The following is a 23,960-nucleotide window of genomic DNA, read 5'->3' as shown; positions in this document are numbered from 1 at the left end:
AGCTTTTGCAGCCACATATCCCGAGTATTTCTCTAAGATCTCTACATCAAAAGCTTTTAGTTTTTCCAAGGACTCAGAAACTGATCAGAGGGGAGAGAGAGAACGCTTTCAGCCGGAGGTTCAAGGATCTGGAATAGTTTCCCTCGTTCTCTGTTGTCTGTTGGCTCTTTAAATGATTTTAACAGGCTTTTAACTCCAGAGAGCACGACCATTAGGCCGGACTTTGTGTCTTCTTTGCTTTTTATTGCTGATTTTATTGCTTATCCTGTCAACTTTGTATTGCTTACTGCGCTTGTATTATTATCATTAGTAGTATCATCGGTATTATTTTAGCTCCTATGTAGGCCTACCTGGACAGAACTTTGGCTTTTAATGCACTTTATGAATAAACTATGGTGATGAGGATCTGAGTGGAGGAATCGGGTCAAAAGGGAGTTTCTAAATCGACCCATGTTGTAGAATAGAAGGCAGAGATCTTTGCATTTCCATCACGGATTCAGTCAGAGTTCAAATGTAGCGGAGCCTGGGATTTTAGCATGTAGTGTTTGCAAACGATCTAACCTGCATTTATGCTGCACAATCAGAAGGCTTTGTATAAAAAATCTAGAGTTTTATTGTCATTATGTAACCCTAATGAGGTTTTGGTGAGACAAAGGCTCAGAAGCCACACATATTCACACATAACACAGACACAAAACAAGACATGATGTTAAAATAATAGAATGCACCTACAACACTTCAATAGAAGCTAAAAGTGAGCAAATAGTCCTTAGTGTCTGATAGTTATGTGCTCGATTTAAAAAAAGGAACAAAAAAAAGACAGGTAGCAGTCACTTTAGGGAACCATGTAAATTACTGTGCAATAAAGCACTCCCTGAGAGGTTGAGAAGTGCGCAGATAGTCATTTTGAATCTTCAAATTAATTGATGGTATTAGACAAACATTACCGGAGAAGTTAAGTGTGTAAATAGTTGGTAACAAAAACGTGATCTTAAAGTTAAAGAACTGTGTAAATTGCATAGCTGTTCCAACAAACACTCACTGAGAAGCTGAAATCTTGAAATGGACATTAGCATGGGAGAGACCGTTTGAATAATTCCCAGTCGGATCAGGATCCAGTGGAACCAGTAGGCTCCAGGAGTTTCCTTGTTTGAAAAAGTTCAACACGTCGCTAAAAGAGTTCCTAACTTCCTCTAAGATCCATGCTGTAAAATGAACAACATGTAGCAGGCAGTGTTTTTCCTTTCTATGCAGTCTGCTTAGTGAAAGCTTTCCAGTATAAGTCATTATACAACTTTTACTCCTTTAAATATGATGTTTATCCAGTTTAGCTCAACTGAAAACAAATCTCATAGATTTGTAGTTTTTCCAAGGCAGAGGCAGCAAATTGTGATTGTGAAGGACTCCTACCAACAAGAAGGTGCTTCATCAGTAAAGGGGTGTGCTCTCTTGCCCCTGGTTGATTTATATTTTTGTTAAATAACACAGGATACATATTAGGTTTAAAAGGGGAAAAGAGTTCTGGAGGGATTTCTTTTACCGTCTCTTTTTGGAGGCTGATTTTAACAGCAGTCTGTCCTCTAAATACATGTTTAAATAATCCCTCATTTAAATGTGGGCAAACAGAATGAGCGCATGCAGGGATGCTGAAGCTATTTTAGGAGCAGAGATGCCTTTGTGTTTTGTTTCAGAATTAGGACACATAAACTCAGGTTTGCACAGATTTAGCCCCAACAAATACCTTAGTGAATTTGTAATTTGAGCACAAGGGAAAGATTTGTGTCTACAAAGAGATGCCGCAGAGAAAACTTTACTGATTCTAACGATGTAAGTAAGAGCTATTAATGTAATAAGAGTTTACATGTTAGATTCAAATTGTGTTGTTTAGTAATAAAACCTCCGAATTTAGGTCCATGAGACAACAGGGTGAACTGAGTGTTTACTTTAAATAATTTTTATGTCTTTGCTAACTCTAATTTTCTTTACCAACTTGTAAAAGACACTAAATATTAACACTTTAGAAGCAATGTACTTTAAGTTTGATGCTTTACAGAAAAACTAACTTTTCTAAACAATAACACAATCCATGCAGGTCAAATACTGACGTTTATAGAATGTATTCAGAAAATGACGTAGTGGAGTAAATTAGATAATCTAGAACCACAAAAGAAAATTATTAAACCGTAATTAATAATTCGTAATAGATTAGATCTGTTTAGATTAGGATTTTGTGCCCTCTGTTTCAATTTAAGATAAGAAATTACTTTGTTGTCCCAGAATGGGGAAATTCAGGCGTGACTGTGGCAAAGACACAGAGCTGCACACAATTTTTATTAATGAAAAAAAAAAGATGATCTAATCTAAAGTTGGTTCTAAAGCAACAGAGCATGAGCTTTATCAGAAAGGTCAATATAAAAGTATAAATAAACACCAGAGTAAGTATAACAAAATTACGAATAATGCAGCATATTCAGGTAAAAAAAAGGTGAAATATTAAAGTTAAACAGTGAAAAAACAGCAGCCGTTTTCACAGAACAATATGAGATAATATGCAGTAATATTGCCTCAGATTTCGTCCTTCTAGATGTATAAACCAGAAAGATTCATAAACTTAGCAGTTTGGCAGCACACTGGATATTATTCTCTTTAAACTGAGTAGAAATAGTAAATATTTGGTCATCGGAACCGAATGAATACATCCTTTCTCATGTAATATAACATATTCATCTTTAATTTGTAGTTGCAACTTTGTACATAACATTGAAATGTGTCCCCTGCATGCCCCTGGGGAGATTTATGGAGCTAAGTGCCTTGCTCAGGGACCCAGAGTGTCAGTCTGTGGGATTTGAACCAGGAAACATGGAGCCTTGCAAGGACATAAGTGCCCATCTCCACCCACTAGGCCACCACCACCCTTTTCTTGGCTTCCTTCACATGTCGTTGGGTGTTTTTATTTATTTTTTTCTGTGGAGTTGAGGTGTTTTAGTTTTTTCCCAAGCTAATTTTATAGTGAATTTCCCTCTGTATAAATAGTTTAAAGCAATACAAATGTATGAGTCAGCTGTTCCTATCACAAGTGTCCCGATTTTAGGCGTCAGCTATCTCCAGAATGATTTATTGCGATGCTTAAAGGAAGCCTTTATCCAAAAGCTCCTATATCCAAACAAAGAAGTAAGTCAGTCCATCTTTTATTGTTAATCTGGGGAATAGTAGCTACCAAATCTTGCATGTAAGATGTCAAATCTCCTCTATGTAGAGCCTTGGAAACCGTAAAGTGCGCAGAAATACATTTACATTGATTAGAATAATAAATAAAATGACATAATGTGGTCTACAAACATCTTTTCTCTCTGGTGCTGTTACAAATGATCACATACCCATGCATATTAATTTTCCTGCAGCACTGCAAAGTGCATGCACGTCGTTTTGTGATCCACTTGGTGGCGCTGCTGCCCCGCCGTTCAGCCCAGACCTTGTCTGGAGGTGAGAAAGCACATAACAACTCTATAAGGGATCCAAATTGCTCTCAATTAAAGCGGGTCCTCTGAGGACGAAGAAGCCAGGCAATTACAAACGGATTTGATTTTGGAAAGATGCGTTCGCGGTGGTGAAGTGCAGATAGTTTCAGGCAATTCCCCTAATGTTTTCCAGATGAGTGCTTCCTGGTAGAAACCTTCAAGTGTCTGTTGTGTCCTCGGTTACCTGCGTGTTGTTAAAAGAAGAAGAAAAAAAGAGCTTTTCTGCGGCCCCTTTTTGTTTCAAGCATTTCAAATCCTGCTTGTACTTAACCAACATGTCAGTCGTTTCATTGAATATGATGACGCGGTTAAAGATGAACTCGTACAGAATCAGACTCAACATGTTGGGATGGAGAAAAAGCTCTTGAGTCATTTTGTTTGTGGTTTTATTAGCCTGAAAAGAAAAATCTGTATAGAATTCCCTATAAAAGGTTGATTGGCTCTATTTTCTCTTGTGTGCATAGTGACACATTAATATTTCCCACTTTTGTTCTCGTGGGGAAAAAGTGTAAAAGCCTTTCCTCAGCCTGGTGATTGGCGGTGCACAGTAACATGTCGGGGAGGGGCAGGTCTTTCCGGTGAAAACTGAGCGGTTCTGGCGCTTTTGTGGCGTCGCACTAAAAAGTAACAGAAAACCTTTGCAGTTTTCAAATAAGACTCTTATCCATGCCTAATTTCCATTCACCAGGCAAATGTTGAAGTTTCATGTTCAGAGGAAACTTGCATGGGTTGATGTTTCCCCCCCAATATAAGCCGTTTGCCATCTTTGGTGAAGAATTGAAGCAAAGATTTTCCTCCTTCATGCCTTCCTGTTGCTTGTGAAGGCTTGGAAATGCGCTCATATTGTGTTGCGTGGGTGTACGAGTGTGTTATTCACCTACAGGGCCGGACTTGTACCTGCATTCCCCTCTTTTATGAAACCCTTTAACCCTTTAAAAGACTTTTAGTTGTTTTTAAGAAAGACCCGCGGAGCAACAGGCTTTGGGTTTGTTTTCTGTACGAGCGATCAAAATCAAAACTGAAAACGGTAATCAGAGTTCAGTTTTTTTTTTTTTTTTATGTCATTTGTACTTGGTTGCCATGACAGCTACTAGTTACCATAGAGACAGTGCGATTGGTTTAAGTGATCTAGAACGTGTTTGTGTGTATGTGCACAGCGTTGCGTTTTCTTGACATGATTCCAGGTCCTCTGTATGTGAGATTTCTTTGCTTACCGCCGTTTCTGTCACCTCTCCAAGTGGACAGATTGTCCCACATCCCATCACCAGATGGTTGGACACCGCAGGATCACATACCTCATACATCTCACACCTCTGCGCATCCATAACTTAAGCGAGTTTAGCTCAGTGCTCACAAGTTTTCACAACCACCACAGACGAATAACGCAGGATTTCTCCACTGTGGAGTCGGAGCTAGCTTTTGTTAACATCTACAAAAGGACTCTGGTGTAGTTCCCTGCAGGCCAAAGATCAGCTTTGAACGCATCGTCAGCTGACGTTGTCGGCTAAACAGGTTCACGATAAAAGATAATGGTAAGGGATGTTAACGTAAAAGCAGGCTATGCTGTTATTTACATTCTCTTCTGTAGCTGATACGGTTCGGTTTAGAGTTGGACAACTCCGGTCCTCAAGGGCAAGCGATCAGCACGCCTGCATTTCCTTCAGCCTCTCTCCTCGTTCTGCAAAAGCCTGCTGGTGACTCACGCATTCAAATCAAACAGGAAAAAATTTTGAAGTGGCAGGGGGCACTAGTCCTTGAGGACTGGAACTGCACCCCTGTGGTTGTGAGGTAATATAGTTCATAAAACGTACCAGAGACCAGATTTCTGCACCTCCAGTTGAATAATTATCATTCATGGGTTAAATGGTAGTAAAACGCCCTTTTTGTGGTCAGAAGTCCGTATTTCCAAGTTCAAAGTGAGAAAATCATCAGAAACAGGCTGACTTTTTAATCCAGTTCCAATAAGGCCGCCTTGTCTATAAGATGTACTAAAGGTTGCAGGGAATAAACACATCACTGTTCATGAATTGTATTTGGTTGAATAAATTGGCCTTACACGTAGTACTTCTGTTTGAAACATGCTCCCTTTGTGTTTGCATGCATAGAATAAAGGTAAATACACTTTTGCATTGGCTTGTATTGCTAAAAGCAGTAACGATGGTCAATTACCAAATGCCTCTAGTTTTTTCGACCTGCAACTGATAGAAAATAAATCGGTGGATAATGCAGCAATATTCAGTCGTTGTCTTAGGACTTTTGATTGTTTGTGAATCTTACTATTATGCAGATGAAACACATAGTTTTAAAATCGTATGCTTGATGCTTAACACTATCTGTTGTACTTGGTTGTAGTAAATATACTTTTGGAGGTGGTTCCAGGACTTCCTTGTAAACTGGAGTTTTTTATTAGCATTAAGTGTTGTGAGGAAGATTAGATGAGGAGTCATGTTCTATGTTTGGTTCAGCCTACTGGATCACAGAAGCAGACTCTGTAAAGCTAGAAATAGCTGGAATGACGTCCAGCTTCGTAGGCTGACTTCCATCTGAAATGTCAATAGATACCGTTTACCTTTAAACTTGTGCACATGCTTTTTATAAGGCATCACATGTCTTCTGTTGTTTACCTGATTCTCCAGTTTAAATCAATTCACCACCTGGGTAATCCAACCTTTAGGAGTAGAGAAAGAAATCACGACAGCATTTCTCAGCAATAAAACTCTGACGCACCTCAAGCTTGAAGGGACGTGGTAAAAGAATGTTGTTGATCAGATAAAGGGGGGTGTTCAGCTTTCTGAGCTACTTTCTGTCCATTGCCCAAACATGTGTCTATAACGCAACTAATGAAACCTTAAAGCACAGAAAGTACTGATGACTAATAAAGGTGAGACTGATAAGAACCGATTTTACAACATGTCCTTTTAATGTATTAAAAGGATTTTTAGGCTTGACAGACTCAGATCCGTGATCATCATGTCTCATGTTTTCCAAATGAGTGAACACCACACATAAGGCTCAGTTAGCATCTTTTTTTTTTTTATCAGTGATGCGTTTAAATGTAAAAGATGTAAGAAAACTTCTAGAAAAGAAAATGTCTTTTTAATAGAGAGTTTGATATTGGCTTAACACCAGAAGTCAAACATATTAAAGCAACGCTATTCTGTTTTATTCTTTTTTTTTAGGGTTCAACTCTGTCGGTCATTTGGCAAACTGAAGAATACGCAGAAGCTGTTGTTAGTAATGTTAACCTAAAACACTAATGTAAGATCCAATCATGTGGTTTTTGATTTGAAATATAATTAAATTAAATCCAGTTTAACTGCAGAGCTGTATGAGATGGACTGCTCTCTCTCACGTCAACGTTGCCTCATATAAACAAACATTGATCCCTGCTCACAGGCTGCTGAGGGCTCCTGAAGTGTAACTATTAATAAAAGAATGATGAGGCTAATGCATAAATGTAAATCAAAACGTTTGCAAATATGAAGTTGAGCATAGCTGTTATCTTTTAATTTTGCAGGAAAAAAAACATTTTATATCTTATAAAAGGTTGCACATTAGACTTTTAAGTATGCAAAAACTTTGTGGGGAAAAAACACATTATTTTAGACATGGCACGTTTATTTGTGTTGCACATTTGAGTAACGGGACAATTCAAAGCACTTTACATGAACAGAACATAAAAGAAAAACAGAAAAGTAGATTAGTGGCAAAAAACAACAGGTAAGTAAAAGTCAGACTACAAACCTAAACTAATAATGTTTAATTAAAACATTTATTAGCAACTCTAAAAAATAGGCTTTTAACCTTGATTTAAAGGAACTCAAGGTTTCTGCAATCTTACAGTCTTCTAGAAGTTTGTTCCAGATTAGTGGAGCATAAAAACTAAACGCTGCTTCTCCATGTCTGGTTCTGGGTATGCAGAGTAGGCTGCAGCCAGAAGTCTTTGTGGTCCAGAGGGTTGATTCACTGATAACAAGTCTGTGATGCATTTAGGTGCTAAGACATTGAGGGATTTATAGACTAACAGAAGTATTTTAAAGTCTATTCTATAGATACAAGGAGCCAGTGTAAGGAAGTAGCAGTGTTCTGGTCTTTTTAGGCAGACCTGTGAAAACACCGGTACAGGTAATCAATTCAACTAATAATAAACACATGGATTAGTTTTTCCAGATCCTGCTGAGACATTAGTCCTTTAATCCTGGAAATGTTCTTCAGGTGATAGAAAGCCGACCTTGTAACTGTCTTTAGATGCTTTTAGACGTTCAGGTCTGAGTCCATTACTACTCCCAGATTTAACTTGAGGAACCATGTAGGCATTGAATAGGAGGGGGCCCAAGATGGACCCTTGGGGAACCTCGCATGTGAATGTTTGTGGTATCTGATGTAAAGTTATCTATTGTCACAAAGTTCCTCTCCTTTAAGTAGATTTAAACCAGTGGAGTATCATGATGTCCGATGATACAGATAGTCTTAGTCAGGCTTTTTAAACGGATACCTCTGCCCCAACTTTTCAAGGGTTTTACTTAATTGGCAGGTTTATTTTGTGAAGAGAGACAGCTCTGCAACTTTAGTCTGTTTTCTTAAACAATAAAACTTTGTTTTATTTTACTGTATGTAGTATATTCTTAAAACAGAACCATGTATTCAGAATGAATAAAAAAGGATTTTATTTTTATACTTTTTTAAAGAGAAGTCTGCATCTGTCAGGATCCTTCTCTGTAGCCTTTATAAAATAGTTTGCAAATCAGCCTCCAAATCTCTGACTGGAGCATTTCTGCTGAAGAATACACAGAAGCTGTTAGTAATGTTAAGCTAAAACACTAATGTGGTTTTTGCCATAATTGCCATAATTGTGGGCTATACCTGTTCAATTTGCAGTGTTTCAAATTAAAAGTTCTTATCAGCTGAGGACAATATGAGTGCACAGCTTGGTTAAATCCTCGTGGAGAATTGTTGGAATAACTTGAATTATCCAGGAATAGTTTGACATTTTCAATTCCAGTTAATTGAAATTAAAAGGAAATGTGGACCAGAGGTTTTACGACCCACATTCTGCAGCTTACAATACACAGTGCTGTACAGATTTCTCCAGTTTTCATCACGTTTAAATATTTCAGATCATCAAACAGGCTTGAATATCAGACACAGATGAGCTCCATAGAACTAAGGGGAAAAAGCTCAATAATGCACACACATTTAAAATCGGGTTGTGCCATCCTTGGTAGCAACAACTGCCATCAAGCTTTGGCGATAACTGGCAGTCAGTCTTTCACGTTGCTCTGGAGCATTTCTGGCCCACTCTTCTTTGTCGATTTGTTTTAATACAGCCACATTGGAGGATTTTAGTATGAACAAGCTATTTAAGGTGAGCCCGGACTTTAACTAGCCATTCCAAAACCTTGATTTCGTGTTTTTTGAGCCATTTAGAGCCAGCCTTGCTGCTGTGCTTTGACTCCTTGTTGCACTGCAGCATAACCATCATGTTCCTGAGCTTAAGGTTACAAACTGACTGCCAGACTTCAGAAGTTAGGGAAGATTACTTATTAAGACATGTCCAACATGTCCGAGGATTTTATCTTGTTCTCTTTTTCCTCTCCTCCATGTTTGTCACATTTTCTTCCCTTTAGCATTTTTCTCATGTTTTTCTGTTTTTGTGTCCAATGTAGCACCTTTTGTAAGCAGGTAATAAGATCTCATTGAGTCCAGTCGCATGACTCTTTATTTTACCAATACAAACTAGCAAAAACATGCTTTTCCCTTATATGCAACTGGTGGAACAATCTTCCCATGGTGCCAATTTTAACAGTTACAAGTGAAACCTCCAAAACATAATGTAAGCTTAGCATAAATTACCAACATAAACAACACCAACACAAAACTAGGACGACATGCCAATGTTTTTCCCATTTTAACATTACCCAGCAGCCCTTGCTGCCACTCCAGCCTCACAGGACATTAGAACATGAAATATGCCCAGAATAATATCTAATAAAGCTTTTTGCATATATATATATATATATATATATATATATATATATATATATATATATATATATATATATATAGATAGATAGATAGATAGATAGATAGATAGATAGATATAAGCAATAATGTTTGGCTCTCTTTGGCAGTAACACAACAATTTTTAATGCTACACTGCCAGAAAGGACATGTTAAAAAAAGACAAGTCCAGTTTGGTTTGGATAGTATTCTTTTTTTCTTTAATAAAAATTATCGTTTTATAACCACATTTTGTATTGATTCAGATTATGTGTGTATGATATTATAAAAAGTCTCGTGATCTTTAGAAGAAACATGAGAGAAAAATAGCAAAAGATCCAGTAAATCTATAAGGAGCCGAATACTTTTTCACAGCTCTGTCACATCCTAATTAAATTTATGTTTTTGAACCTCAACAAACCTCCCAAATGTGAACTCTTTTAACTTGGGCAGCATACAAAACAGATTAGCTTCCACTCCTTGCGAACCACAAGCTTGTCTCGGTCAAAGCTCAGCGTCTCCATAGTGATGAGCTAGAGAGGAGGAGGAGGAGGGCGAATGTAAACCTGGTAGAAAGAGAGAGCGCAGGGAAAGGGACTGTGCGTGCAGCAGCAGAGGAAAAAAGGGAGAGCTCAGGCAGAGACATGTAAGAGATGTAGCCCGGCTGCCGCAAGCTGAAGAAAGAGGAGGAGTTGTTGAGTACTGGAGATCTGCAGCGAGGAGTGAGGGTGAGAGAAAGGAAGACAAAGCCGGCGGTGAGGAGGCGAGGAGTAAAGATAGGACAGCGTGGATAAGAGAGAGGAAGGAGGAGGAAGAAAAAAAAAACAGTTGTCCTGCACGGCAACAAAGCAGCGGTCAAGAGGAAATAAGACGAGGGAAGTGAACTGCTGCTCGGCTTTCATTTGGAAGGAGAAGAGGAGGTAGGCTTGTTGGGACAAGATGGGGAAAGGGAGATAACCTATAGCTGTGAAACCCAGATACAGTTGATCCAGATACTGCTGGCAGTTGTTTTCTGTATCTTTAATCTCTTTCCCCATTGAGGCTGAGATGATTACAGCACAGCAAACTGCTACCAGCGTACTCCATCCCCACAGCTGGGTGGGCTAATTTACTGGCTGTGCATGCAAGCGGTGGATGTGTGCTTTAGTGCACATAGTAGGCAGGATTTGCATTTGAAGTGTCAACGGCACGATGTTTGATGATGCAACAATCCGTCTTTGCACAAATTTGAACTCTTTGTCTCCTGCTGGTAAATCCAGGTCTTAATTTCCTTTTTAGTGGAAATTTAGCTGAAGTGACTTGTCACTAATGCGATGGGCTGTTACGGTGACAGATTCCTGCTTTTTTCTCAGTTATACGTATTATTAGTGCGGTGGGCCACATTTTGACATCTGTAGTTGTCACAAGAATTTCTGAAATGTTTAATTTGAACATAAAAATGTCAAGTCTAGATTAGCTTCAAGCCAATTCCAGATATATATATATAAAAAAACAAACCAATAAGGTTAAATCTACCCCTTGTTCAATTATTTGTTCACGCATGTTATCACCAACAAGGTGGCCGAGGCAACAAGATTGCAATAATCGACATGATAAGTTCAGTTTATGGGTCACAGGAGGTGATTTAACTCAGACATGTTTAAAATAACAATTAGACCAAGAGTTTGACATTTTTTAGCCTGTATGAGCTTGTTCCACAAAGTTCTGAAAGTGAACGGAGCAAGATTCAAATACGCGAGTAAAGGAGAGTAAAGCTGAACCTTCTGGGAGGTAAATGGAGGGAAGGATGAGACACGTCCCAGCAGGAGGAAGGAAAGGCAGCTATTTTTCACTCATCCAGCTGTTGAGAAACAGGCCAGTGAGCTGAAAAACTCAAAGCAGATGATCCGCCAGATATTTACTGGTTAGTTGTGCTCTGATCTCCTGTTCATCAGATCGTTACCTTTTGATAGCAAAGGGTGGTTTCAGTGGAACTGAAGTCGAATCCCTTATTGTTGTGCGCCAACTTGGAGATCAAATCCAACTCTGGTTTACGGGAGGAGGTTTTTATTTTCAGTAGTGTTCAGAATTACGCAGCCATGCATCATTTTTATACAGACGACGCCGTTATTTATTGCTCTTCAAATCCTCTTGTGCTAACTTTTAAATCTCTTCAGTATGGCTTTGATCAGATTCAGCTGCAGCCGACACAGCTCAAACTAAGCTGACGCCTTTTTCATGCCATCTATTATTTTTACCATCTATTATTCCCGCAGCTAAAACTGCTTATGGGGGCTATTCTTAGAAGTACCTTGAAGATATATAGATGCTTAACTTTCTTTTAAGGAGCAGAATAAAAATCTTCTCTAAATTAAAATCTAAGTGGATTTTCTTCTATAGGAGCAAAGCATGTTTCTCTGAAGTCCAGATTTACTCAGTCTCAGCAACCATCCATCCTCTTCTGGACTATGGTGACTTCCCGTTTATGAACTCACCTGAATCTGAAAATCTCAAGAATTGGACCTTGTGTATCATTGTGCTCTGTGTTTTATTACCTTTCTGTATGTAGACAGACACACTTGCTCCTTTTTGTGTAGAAATGTAATTGGTGGTACTGGTAAACGGTCCCACTGTCCTGCCAGGTCATTCTTGGAAAAGAGATTTGCATCTCAGTGGATAAATAAAGGTTTATATACGATTTACCAGGCATGCTGAGACAGATACTTTGGGTCTGATCTGTCACCGCTACCAGCCCCCTTAAACTACTCTGATCTGATTTGAGCCCCAAAAATAAATAAAACTTTTGGAGTTTATTTTTGAACCATTTATTCAACTAATGGCTCACAATAGTATTCATCCTCTTTAAACTTTAAACCCAAAATCAATGTTTTCTATTGTAAGTGTATGCAGTAAAACAGCACAAAGCATATTAGCACTGCCATTACCAATTTTCTTTTATGGATAATTCAAATTTTTTTTACATCTTCTAAAGTAGAATTCCTGTTTTGTTAAGTACTGCGCAGCCGCATCCCTCTGCACAGACTTCACGAGCGGCCATATGGCTGCTACAAGCGTCCTATTATCCTGATCGTGTACATTTAACCTTTTCCATCCTAAATTATTGCATGTACTGTATGTTTAATGCTTCGCTGACTCTGACCTGACTGCAAACATCTGCCGAATGCACGCTGCGGAACCGACGCAGTGTAAATATCACCAACCTGGACGCTCTGCTGCTTTTTAACCTTAAACGCACCACAGTATTACCTGCAGACTAATGAAAAATGTTTTTTAGTCTGTTCTGAATGCCGATGTTTTTCTGTTTGTTTTTTAATGTAAAGACCAAAGGTGGCTAAACTCTCATGCAGCCACTTTTGTACTTTTCTAAATACACAGAAGCACATGCACAGCTGAGCTTTTTGGGCTTCTCTGCAGTGAGAAAATTGGTTCCAGCGTGAGGCTTTGAAGCATTTATTAACCCGGGGAAATATAGACCATTCCCTCCCATCATACTGGGAATCCACGAGCTCCTCTGTGTACAGTAGGGTGTTTACATGTGTGCAAGCTTGGAGATATCTCCTTTCAGTCAAGATCCTGCAGCATTTGGCTGTGTTTGCACACACACACACACACACACACACACACACACACACACCCCTCACTCAAACACGCACACGGTCTGTTCTCCAAGTCATAGTTACAGTTCTCATGCTATTAATGGAGATATATCTGTCTCCATGTAGGCAGACTTATTAACAGGCAGGTTTCATTGGCTGCTTGTTTTCGCAGCAGTGAAACAACCCATCCCATTGGTTCCTGCTGCACATAATTTTTTTTTTTTTTACACATTTACTCGTAACTTCCCTCCGGTTGCTAAGAAACCAGCAGTCTCTAGTTTTCCATAAGCCAGCCCGGCAAGAATGATGTGTATGTGTGAACTGTAGGCATGTATATCTTGTTTGTTTGCTTTGTGCGCGCCCCATAAGCAGCAGCTGCAGTGGAGCATCGGGGCAAAGCGTGAAGATCACTGTCATGAACTCCGCCAAGACCAGTGCTGCTTTCCTTCGGTGGTGGTGGTGGTGGGGGGTGTTATGTTGTGTCCAGGAGCTTATGTGTGCAGTAACTCGTGAGTCCAGACAAATCGATACTAATCATTCCAGCCAGAAAGCTCCAAGGAACAATAAGAAGGAAGAATGAGCGGGAGCGGGGCAATGATTAAGTATTTAGGAGCAGGAAAATGTCAATGACCTGGGGAAAAAAAATCACACGAGCATTGTTTTTTTTAAATGCATTTGCTAATGCACAAACTTTTAATCAGTGCAAACAAATTAGATCAATGCTTTCCAACAGAAATACTAATTATTAGAGATAGGATCATTAGGCGCTTTTTTTTTTGTCTTTGAAAAAGGCAACATGACGTTACAATTATGTCTCACAGACAGTGTTCTTGAGTCCTTTTTCAGTTTTTACTATACATGACAAAGGAAATTATCAACAGAAGCTTTTCACATAGAAGCAATGCACTTAGTTTATGTAAATCCAGCATGTTAAGACAAAAATTATACTAAAGGAAACTAACGAAAAAGGATCGAAAGAAAGGGCCAGACCTTGAGGAGTCATTCACAATCTGCCTGAGTGGAGGATGTAAATGCAATCCATTTATACCTAACATTTCTTTATATCCAGAGTTTAGAGAATTACATGGTGTTACCATCTGTGTTCCTTTTTGCAGAAAATTTTAATAATTGCGTTGTCTTCATAATTTCAGAGCACAGTTTTACAACTTCAGCGGGATTGTGTTTCCTAAACATTTTTTGATTTCAAAACTCCAAACTCAGAATTTTAAACCAATAACTTAAATAAGAACCCAAATGTCATGCAGAGACATTTTGATGAAACTACAATTGAACAATCTCACCATCTTGAAATACCAGATACTTTTTTCACTAGTGTGAAAACTCTAGAGCATGGGTTCACAAATGGGGGGTTCAGACACTCTGGGGGGGCCGCGAGATGATCCAAAGTTCCTGACTTTACAATGTCAGAGGTATTCTTCTTTTAATACAGAACATATATGCCCTTAATCACAGAAAAATATTTTTTTCTTGAAAATGTTACCTTTCAACATCAGAAAACAGATTAATCTCAAAATTCCTTTGGCCAATAATGTATTTTCTTTCATCTACAATGACCATAATCCTTTTTCTTTTGGAAATAATGAAAATAAAGTCATAATTAAGTGTACAAGAATAAAGAATTTTACACAAATAAAGTCAGAATATTACAAGAGTAGTCACACAGGCATTCCTAAGTCCTCACACTAATAATAAATCGATGCCAATTTGTGAAATTGATATCAAAATATAACTTTACAAGATGGTCAGCATTCCTCATTTTAACCAGGGGGAAGACTGCACTTTTTTGTAAGAGTTCTCTTAAAATGATGACTTTATTCTCGTAATTTTCCAAAAATAAATAAAATCCCCCTCCGGCCCACAAAAAGGGGGTCGCTGGTGTGTGGCGTTGTTATTTTAGGGATCGCAGGCTGAGAAGTTCAGTAACTCCTGCTCTGGAGTATCACCATGTGATTCTAGTCTGCATATTGTATATTTTAGAGTCCTTGCGCCGACAACCATGAATAAAGCTTGAACGATCTCTGTAATATATCATAAAGTTCTGCTGAGCCCTGCTAATGACCCATTCATTTGATTCAGGCCCTTAAAGGCTGAATCAGACACCCCTGAGCTTTCGGGTTGTGCAGATGATACTATTCTGTTTACGGACAGCCTGCATTACCCACTGTGCATAATCTTGTTCCTTTCTAAATGTGGAAAACAAGACGAGCATCAGAGGAAAGTGGCACGTTGTCTTGTCCAAAATGGCCGCGGTTTTAAATGCTCTAATAAGAGTTTAGCCAACAACTTCCACCCTCACCTATAATCATCAGGGTGTGACCTCCTATGTTTTATCCCTCACCTGTGGGTGTTTCTGTGTACTTTCTAACCGTCACCTATGGTTATTAGGATCGATCTGTTCATGTTCCCACCCTAATGACCAAAGGTCAGTCCAGCTACGCTCTGACAACCTCCTGTGGTCATCAGGGTTGGTCCATCCATGCACGTTCTGACCTTCACCCGTCTCGTGGTATTGATCATGACTTGAAAGAGTCAGATCCTGGATGCAAAGAGTTAAAGCAAGCTTCCTCTACAGGGTGGCTGGACTCCGCCCAAACAATGAGGTTAGGAGCTCTGCCATCCGTGGTTGCTGCTTCCCATAGAAGATTTTTAGGCTCATCTCAGCTGGGGGAGACCATGAAGCAGACCCAGAACTCCCCAGAGGGACTTCACATCTATTCTGGCCTGGGAACATCTTAGCAGCAGGAAAATGTTGCTCTGCAATGTCTTGTCTGTCCTCTGCGAGTTGATCTGAGATTATCCGAAGACTACAACTAGATGTAGTACAGAATGTGCTCCCACCAGTATAAAATGTATTAGCTTGGACAGTTAAATATCTGAAAGTACTGTTGCCTGCTGGTATCCTTACAGGAAAAGTAGTGACCTTGGTGAATTGAAGGCAGTCAAAGCCATGTAATCAGCCTCCAAGATTGCATTCAGACAGACCCGAGCTATTTACTGATCAATACTAGCACTCAGTTGTCCTGTAATGCATTCTGACCAAGGCAATTAAAGGCAGCTTACGCCGGTGATTCTTTGATCTGCAGGAATCGATGCAGGAGCCTTCAGAGGTTTGAACCCCAATTAATCCTTTAGGATCAGATGCTGCAGGCATTGTCGCCATCGCAGTGAACTAAAACCTCGTAGCCGGTAAAGAAAGGGTGACGGGTCATATCGCTACAAGATACCCAACAGTGATGTGGCTCCCAGGTGCAGTTTTCATGGCTGAACGATAGAAACAAACGTTACTGCTTTGTTAGCAGAATTTACCAAGACATGTCTTCTTGATTGTTCTTTTCTTTTATTAACTGGAACAAAAAAAGCCTTGAATTGAGCTGGCAAATGAGGTAGTTGGGGGTCAAGGGAATCTGGACAGAAAGTGAAGGGAGGCGTAAGGAAAGAAAATATGAGGGTAATGAGATGGATAGTTTAGCGAGTCGGTGTAAATGAAACAAAGGCTGAGGGGGGGAAAATGTCCGTTTCTTCCTTCTCCCATCATTAAAACGGTGTGCTAGCTTGAGCACAGACAGCGGCTGGACTGTCGGGTCCCTCGCTGCGTTTCATGCTCCAGTAAACCCACCAGCTCCAGCGTCCCCTCCAGTAAGACGCGCAGAGAGGGCTTTCTTTTTTTGTCTTCGGCGTCCTGAGCCAGAGGTCACTTGTGAATGCACCGCGACGTGACGCTTTCTGCCTCTGCTGCTCTGCTCTTCTTCCACAATGAGCTGTCATCATCCGGTTTTCGAAGAGGCTGATGTGTTCCTGTGATTTTATTCGGTGTCCTGAAGAAGGTGGTAAAAATAACCAGTTTTATTCATAGTTATAGCAGAACCATTCCTCTGGCTTTTAGATGTTCTGTTTAACATCCTGATCAACCAACTCTAATGACTTGGAAGGTGAAAACACTTTCAGAAATGTCCAAAGTTCTGCAGTGTAGTTTCTGCAGGGAAGGGGGGGAAAAAAAAGTAAAAGCATGTGTTCAACTGAATGCACGGCGGCTAATTTGTTAATCAAGCGCGTTCAATCTGGGCTAGCGGGACCTCTAACGGGATTAGCGCCCTGATTGGTGCACAAAGAAGACACACAGAAGAGCTGAGCAGTATTGTGGAAGCAAACGGTGACCCAGATGACTTCATGCTACAGTGATAACACCAGTGGCGCTGGGTGAAGTGAAGCAGCTCGGATGGCCAGTGTTTCACGTTTCTGTGTGCAGTCAGAGCCATGCGGAGAACAATCGAAGGCCCGGTACGACTTCTGTACCTCTCTGTGCTTTTAATGAGTGCTGTGGTAAAGGAAGACTTATCCCAAACCTTGCAAGTAGTTGTGCTTAGAGCAGTGAAAGTGGATTTGATGTCTTCTGGATGCTTTACTGTACCTGTTCTCGAAGTTTGAAGAAGCCCAAACATGGTCCAGGACTGTGACAGTTTAGTAATCTCAACATCCCAAACCAAGCTGTGAAACAAAGGCCTTTTTTATTTTATTTAAGCACAACTTCCAACGTGACAAAGAGGGATAGAAACCCTGTTGAAAAAGGTGCCTGGGTCGCAGATGAGACCAAAATGAAACTTTGTTAGTCCATCTAACGCATAGCAGTGACGGCATCATGCTGGACACGATGCTTTACTTCTGCTTTTGCTAAACAGTGATAGAAAACATGGTTGGAGCTAAACATGGGGAAACTCTGGTCTTGAGACCTGAGGTTCACCTTCCATCAGTGAAAATATTAAAGATACAACCTCAAGCTACAGTTGACTGGATCAGACCAAACCACGTCTGTCTGTTAGAATGACCTAGTCAAAGCCCAGATCTAGAGAATTTGTGGCAAGACTTGAAACCGTTTACCATCCATCCATCCATGGTTTGAGCTTTTTTGCTAAGAATAATAGGAATCATTTTCATTTTCTAGATGTGCAAAGCTGGTAGAGATGTAGCTCAGAAGGCCTTTTGTTCTTTAACAAGCTGCCAGACTGAAGACACGTGTCCTTTCTCTCCACTTCACCACTGTGAGCGTCATTCTGTTGGTCCACGCTTCGATTGTAACAGCAAAAACTTGGAGTGGTTTGATTACTCCTGCGCTTTATTTTTACCTCCCATCATTGTCTCCTGTTGATTTGAGCAGAGTTTGACTATAATAAAGAGCCGTTGTGTTAGGACGTATATGTGCCACACATAAGTGTGCACCGGCGTTATTTAAACTAAATGGGGCTTCTGTTGCTGTTAGGCATCACAGAGAGAGCAAAGTGTGCGTTTTAATAATAGTTAATTCTCATCGATTTAACTGCAACGATGTAATCTTCTCCCCCACACTTTTAACAGCTGTTTAGGCTGTGGGCATGTGAGAGAGCGCCCAGATTTCTTTTTTGTTTTTGGGTGTGTGGTTTTTTAAAAAAAAGAAAGGATGAGTGTGTGTGTGTGTGTGTGTGTGTGTGTGTGTGTGTGTGTGTGTGTGTGTGTGTGTGTGGGTGACTGCTGCAGCAACCATTGTTGCTATGGTGAGCATTGAACTCCAGGCTGAGGTTGAGGCTTCTAGTGTATCTGAAGTAGATGCTGTTGCATAAGGCAACAAGTAGCACACCAGTTCACACCATGCGGGGCAATTACTGAGCGTTTTTTTTTTTTTTTTTTCAGGAGGTGTGTGCGTCTGTACTTATTTAACTGCGATAACACAGGATTGTGAGAACTGAGTCATGCTGCAACCTCACAGGAGACACTATAAAGGCTGGAGGTTTTATAACCTCTTTTTATTGGCTGTAAATGTGCACCATCCAGGTCATTTTCTACTTTACAGATTTTCAAAATATACATTTTTTGTGCTGAAATATAATTTTTGAAAAGGTTCGGTTGAATAATATTGTAATTTTATGATTTTTTGGGGGAGGAAATAATTAGGAATGAAGAAAAGCTAAAACTGAAGTGCAATCTGGACATAAAACGCCTGCAACCTGCCCATCTTCTGCATTGGGTCAAAAATAACAGATTTGATATGTGATTTCAGCCCTTTAACAACTTTCTATAAGATTTTTATTTCTCTGGAATTAAGTATAACAAAAAAAAAGCACGATTCAGTATTCATTTCAAACCATGTGTCCATGCACTGTACGGTAAAGTTTGTTTGTGATTGCTTGTTTACTTCCTTAAGGCTGTTTAACAGATGTAGAATAATAATTTATGCAAAGTTATTTTATACTACGCTTTGTCCTAGAGACAAGCACACAGGCCTTCTTTTTCGTGCCTTTTGAAAGCCTTCAAGCAGCAGCAGTTATATAAAAGCTTGCAGACATTTATTGTGTGTCTGCGTGATGCCAGAAGATGCAGATGGTGCCAACGACATCCTTGCAGACGGCTGCCGAGTCCCTGCTTGTCTCTTTAGAAGATTCAGTACCTGGCACAGGCGGCCCCTGCTGCAACCAAGGGCAGAATGAAGGCGTTTCTCCGAGTCTGTTTTCTTTTCTAGACAATTACAGACCTGTCACAGTCTCGTGCATCTTACGGCCTATTATACGGGTCAGATCTCGTCAGGGAACTCGCAGTCCTATGAAGGAACCTTAGTCAGAGAGTAGAACCAAGAATTAGCTGCTCGTCAAAGATGAGAAAGTTGCAAAGTCAGTCTCAAGTTTAACAAAATCAAATTATTTCTAAATGTTGTCAACAAAATATGACGTCCAAGTAGTTCTGACTGCAGAGTTATTCCCGTTGATGTCTCAATATTATGTTGTTTAAGTAATTCAACTCAATTCAGTTTACATTTAGTCACATTAGGCACGTTCAAGAACATGGCAGCTGAGATAAAAGAGAGAGAAGACATCAAAATATGCAAATATATAGATACCTCCTATTGCACACACACATGCACCGACACATAAATATCAGCTTTCACAAGCCTATGATGACCTCAGTGATTTAAAAAGGACTTTTAATTAAACTAATTAATGACTGCATATGTTTTCTCTTCTTGAAAATAACCTACTTCATGGTTTTCTCTCATATATTCATAATTATCGAGAATTGCCGTCTCCCAGTGATAATCAAAGGTCCTGGCTAACAGGAAGGGCAGAGCTGTGGTTATATAAAATAGAAATAACATCATTTGTCAAGCGACTTAAAACTTCATGAAGACATTTTTTTTCCCCCAAACTAAAATATCCATGCGTAAGCAGCTGGGAAAACACTTGTTCAGGTCTGGATTTGTTCGAGACAAAAACAACCGACTTCCACCTTTTATAATTAATGGCAGCCTTGGTAAAGATGGCCTAAAATGTTGCTGTAGCCAAATTATGTTTTATAGGAATTACAATGAGATAAACTAAAAAAAAAAAAAAAAGGCTTAGGGAAGTTTCAAACTACATGGAAGCCAGGTTTAACAACAAAAGCCTAGTGTCCGCAGTCTCCTATCTTAGCGTAGAACGTCCTGCCTGGAGTTTTAGCTTAAGAGAGATGCAGATAGTTGCTGAGACCGACGCAGTCGTTTAAGAGCTGTGATTGGTTGATAGGAGAAGAAAAACACACAAATACGCTCCTAGCGATCAAAGGACAGATATTAACCGATTAGATGTTACATGATAATATTGCAAAGTTAAATAATTGTCACACAGCCTGAAAATGTTTGATCCTCGTCATCATTTTGATTAGCTTATGTTCACTCATCATATTGCTTGTTTTACTACGTCATCTATTTGATATTAACGTGCTCTCACCTGTCAGCGTTTTATTGTGATGACCTGTTGTATTTGGCAAACTGACCACAATAAAACATGGAGCACACTCTATTCTCCGGGAGGAGAATAGAGTGTTGAAAGGTAAATTGGTCCCTGGATCACGTTGCAAATAGGCACAGATTAATGTGGTTCTTGGTGCTTTTACTCACCAACCAGGAAAGTGAGAAGCGCTCCGTCCAGTAACCAGGAGCCAGAAAGGAGAACATCACACAAGCAAACTTCTAGATGATAATTTAGGCTGCTGACGTCATCATGTACAATACAGAAAATACTTTCTCACCTCTTTTATCTTGTGTCTGCGGTGTGAATTTGTGTGTATATTTTTCTGTGACTTTTCCCAGTGCATCTAAAATCTTTATTTTTGTGAGCAGTTTGTGTAAATAACATTAGAAATTCCTCTGCACAATATTCTTTTTACCTTTTTCCATTTTCTTATTCATGATTATTCATAATTATTCCTATTATTTATTTATCCTCATTAAAAATTACATTACTTGAGCTGCGCCTTCAACCCTTCGGGCCGCTGAAACGAATTAATTTGCCCCTACGGGGATGATAGAGTTTATCTTATCTACATATTTTAAGACAGTTGAAGTTAACGTGCTCATTTCCTCCATATTTAGGTGGTGGATCAGCCAATCAGCTCTCTCCGCCGTCTTCCCTGATTAAGACACTCTTTGTCCTCCTAAAATTGTTGTCCTTTAGGAGCTCTGTTATGGTCTAAGATGCTTTACGAATAGCTTTTATCCTACTCAGGTAAAATTCAAACAATTCTAAGATTTTTCCTAAAATGATGTCACTAAGAGCTACTTTTAGTCTTGGGATTCTTTAAAAATACGGGCATTATTTTTACATTTCACTGTTTAAAATTGACATAGCTCATTACCTGCTCCAAGAAGGAAATCATTCCTGACCAGGGTTAAAGGAAGTAATGCAAAGTGTAGTAGTTTAATCCAGTTGACAGCTATAATCATGTTTGCTCACAGGCACCTTACACTGTTTAGGGCTCATTTTTGCTCGTTAGGTGCCTTTGCCGCTCTACCATCTCTGGCTGAGAATGGGAGTGTGCAACTGTTTAAGATGTAAAAACTAACTAATTGTTCCATGCAAAAGCAGCTTAATTGATACTTCCTTAAAAACATGTTTAACTTATGTAAATTAAGACATAAGTCATCAGTTTTTACACCACCAACCTCAGTGTTTTTGCATATTTGCAGTCTCAACATCTCATTTCCAGCGTTGTGGTGTCAAAATGTAAATCTACTATGTGCCGATTGTTTCACCACCACTTATATTGATTGATTTTATTTCCCCCGCTGAAACACATTTCATTGCTCTACTGTCTCTGTGTTCGTTTAGGTGTTGAAGATCAATCTCATCGGACACAGAAAGCGGATCCTGGCATCACTGGGGGACCGGCTACACGACGACACACCACAGAAACCTCCGCGGGCCATCTCCTTACGGGTACGTTGTCAGAAACACGGTGAACAGGGTTCTTTTTTAGTCCGAAATTCTAAATATTACTATATAACTATTGTTGATATTTCTACAGGAGTCAGGCTTTAAATAGAGAACCTGCAAACGTGGCGAGCGGATGGATAAATTGATGGTTTGATTAGTAGATGGAGGGAAGAACGGTAAAAACAGATGGATTGATTAATGGACAAACTGACGGATTAATGTGTACTGAATTCACGGATGATGGATAAATATATTGACAGATGGACGGACAAACAGAACGACAGATTAATAATGTAGATGGATTTAGATGATGGCTGGACGGACGGATGAGAGGAAGTACAGATGGATGGAAGCACGGTTAGTTGTATGGATGGAGAGATGAACAAACGGATGGGTTGGTGAATCGGTCGACGAATGCATGCACAGAAGAATGGATGCGCAAACGGATTGGATACTTTTAGCGACAATTTATTTTATTTTATTTGTCTATGGCTACAGAATGCCATTTTAAAAAAGGTTAGTGCACAAAATCTAGACTAACAGAGTAAATATTACTCCATCCAGTGCTGTGGGAGAAGCTAGTCCTTGTTTGTTGGTCCAATTCCATTGGGGAGATGAAGCATCGCTGCTGTTGATGATGCAGCCTAAAAGCCGTCTTTCTCTTGGCGTGTTTTTTTCTGTCGGCAGAGGAAATGATGAATGATACCACATACTAGAATAAATATTCTACCTCTTAGTAAGAATCTAGTTTATATAGTTAAATTATTATTTGCCATTTGAAATGATTTTTGCTCCTTCATTTTCCATATCGCTTGTATTTGCTTTTCTGCAACCGGCTCCAGTCCCACCTCTGTTAAAGACCACATCTGCTGATTTGTATGCAGAAATAAAGCCGTAGCTCCTTCAAAACGTCGAACCTCAGAAGTTATTCAAATATAAGCAAATGGCTTGATTTGTCCTCTATAAAGTCCCGCTGAATAACGGAGCCATTATATGACCTGCTTTTTCAGCCCTGTGGTAATTACAAATATGTGCAGACAGCTTATGATTGAAGCCAAGGCAGATTATATTGGATGTCTTAGATTATAATGTATGACTCTGTTAAGATGATTACTCTAAGCTTCATCATCTTCCAGTGTGTAAGCATGCTGCTGTGATAAAAGAAGCAGAAACCAGCCCAGGAGAAGAAACGAAGGCTTTTTCACTCATTACTCTACATTGAAGCGTTCCTATTCCAGTTATTATTTAATGTTATAAGGTTGGGCCTCATTACTCTAGAGTCATTAGAGTCAGTAGAGCAGCAGCTCTATATAACACGGTTCCTATGGGGTCTGCAAAAACAGAATTTGATTTTAGATCTCTCCAGATATATATAAATATTTGAAGTTCCAGCATTAGTGCCTAATATCACTGGTCTTTTAGCTTTATCCACCTTTCCATCCAGAAATTCATCTTTCTATTTCTCCATCTGTCTTTCCTTTTGTCCATCATTGGTCAATCTGTCCGTCCATCCATCAAAACATATTTTTATCCAATCATTTATTCATCCATCTATCCTTTTCCATGATTGATCCGTCCATCCATCAAAACACCTGTTTATTTTTTTATCCAAC

General features: G+C 39.5%; 1 protein-coding gene across 8 annotated transcripts in view; it reads left to right on the top strand.

Moving 5' to 3' along the window:
• Nucleotides 1-23,960, top strand: part of anks1b (ankyrin repeat and sterile alpha motif domain containing 1B) — a gene marked incomplete at its 5' end in the record, with an annotated part of 190,637 nt that overhangs the window by 143,677 nt on the left and 23,000 nt on the right. For all 8 annotated transcript variants that reach the window (XM_036149154.1, XM_036149151.1, XM_036149150.1 and 5 more), the window contains 1 exon segment: nucleotides 22,243-22,350. In XM_036149154.1, coding sequence (XP_036005047.1) covers nucleotides 22,243-22,350 — 108 coding nt within the window.

This window comes from Fundulus heteroclitus, chromosome 17 (genome assembly GCF_011125445.2).
Source record: "Fundulus heteroclitus isolate FHET01 chromosome 17, MU-UCD_Fhet_4.1, whole genome shotgun sequence".
NCBI lineage: Eukaryota > Metazoa > Chordata > Actinopteri > Cyprinodontiformes > Fundulidae > Fundulus > Fundulus heteroclitus.
This window is presented reverse-complemented; position numbering and strand designations above follow the sequence as displayed.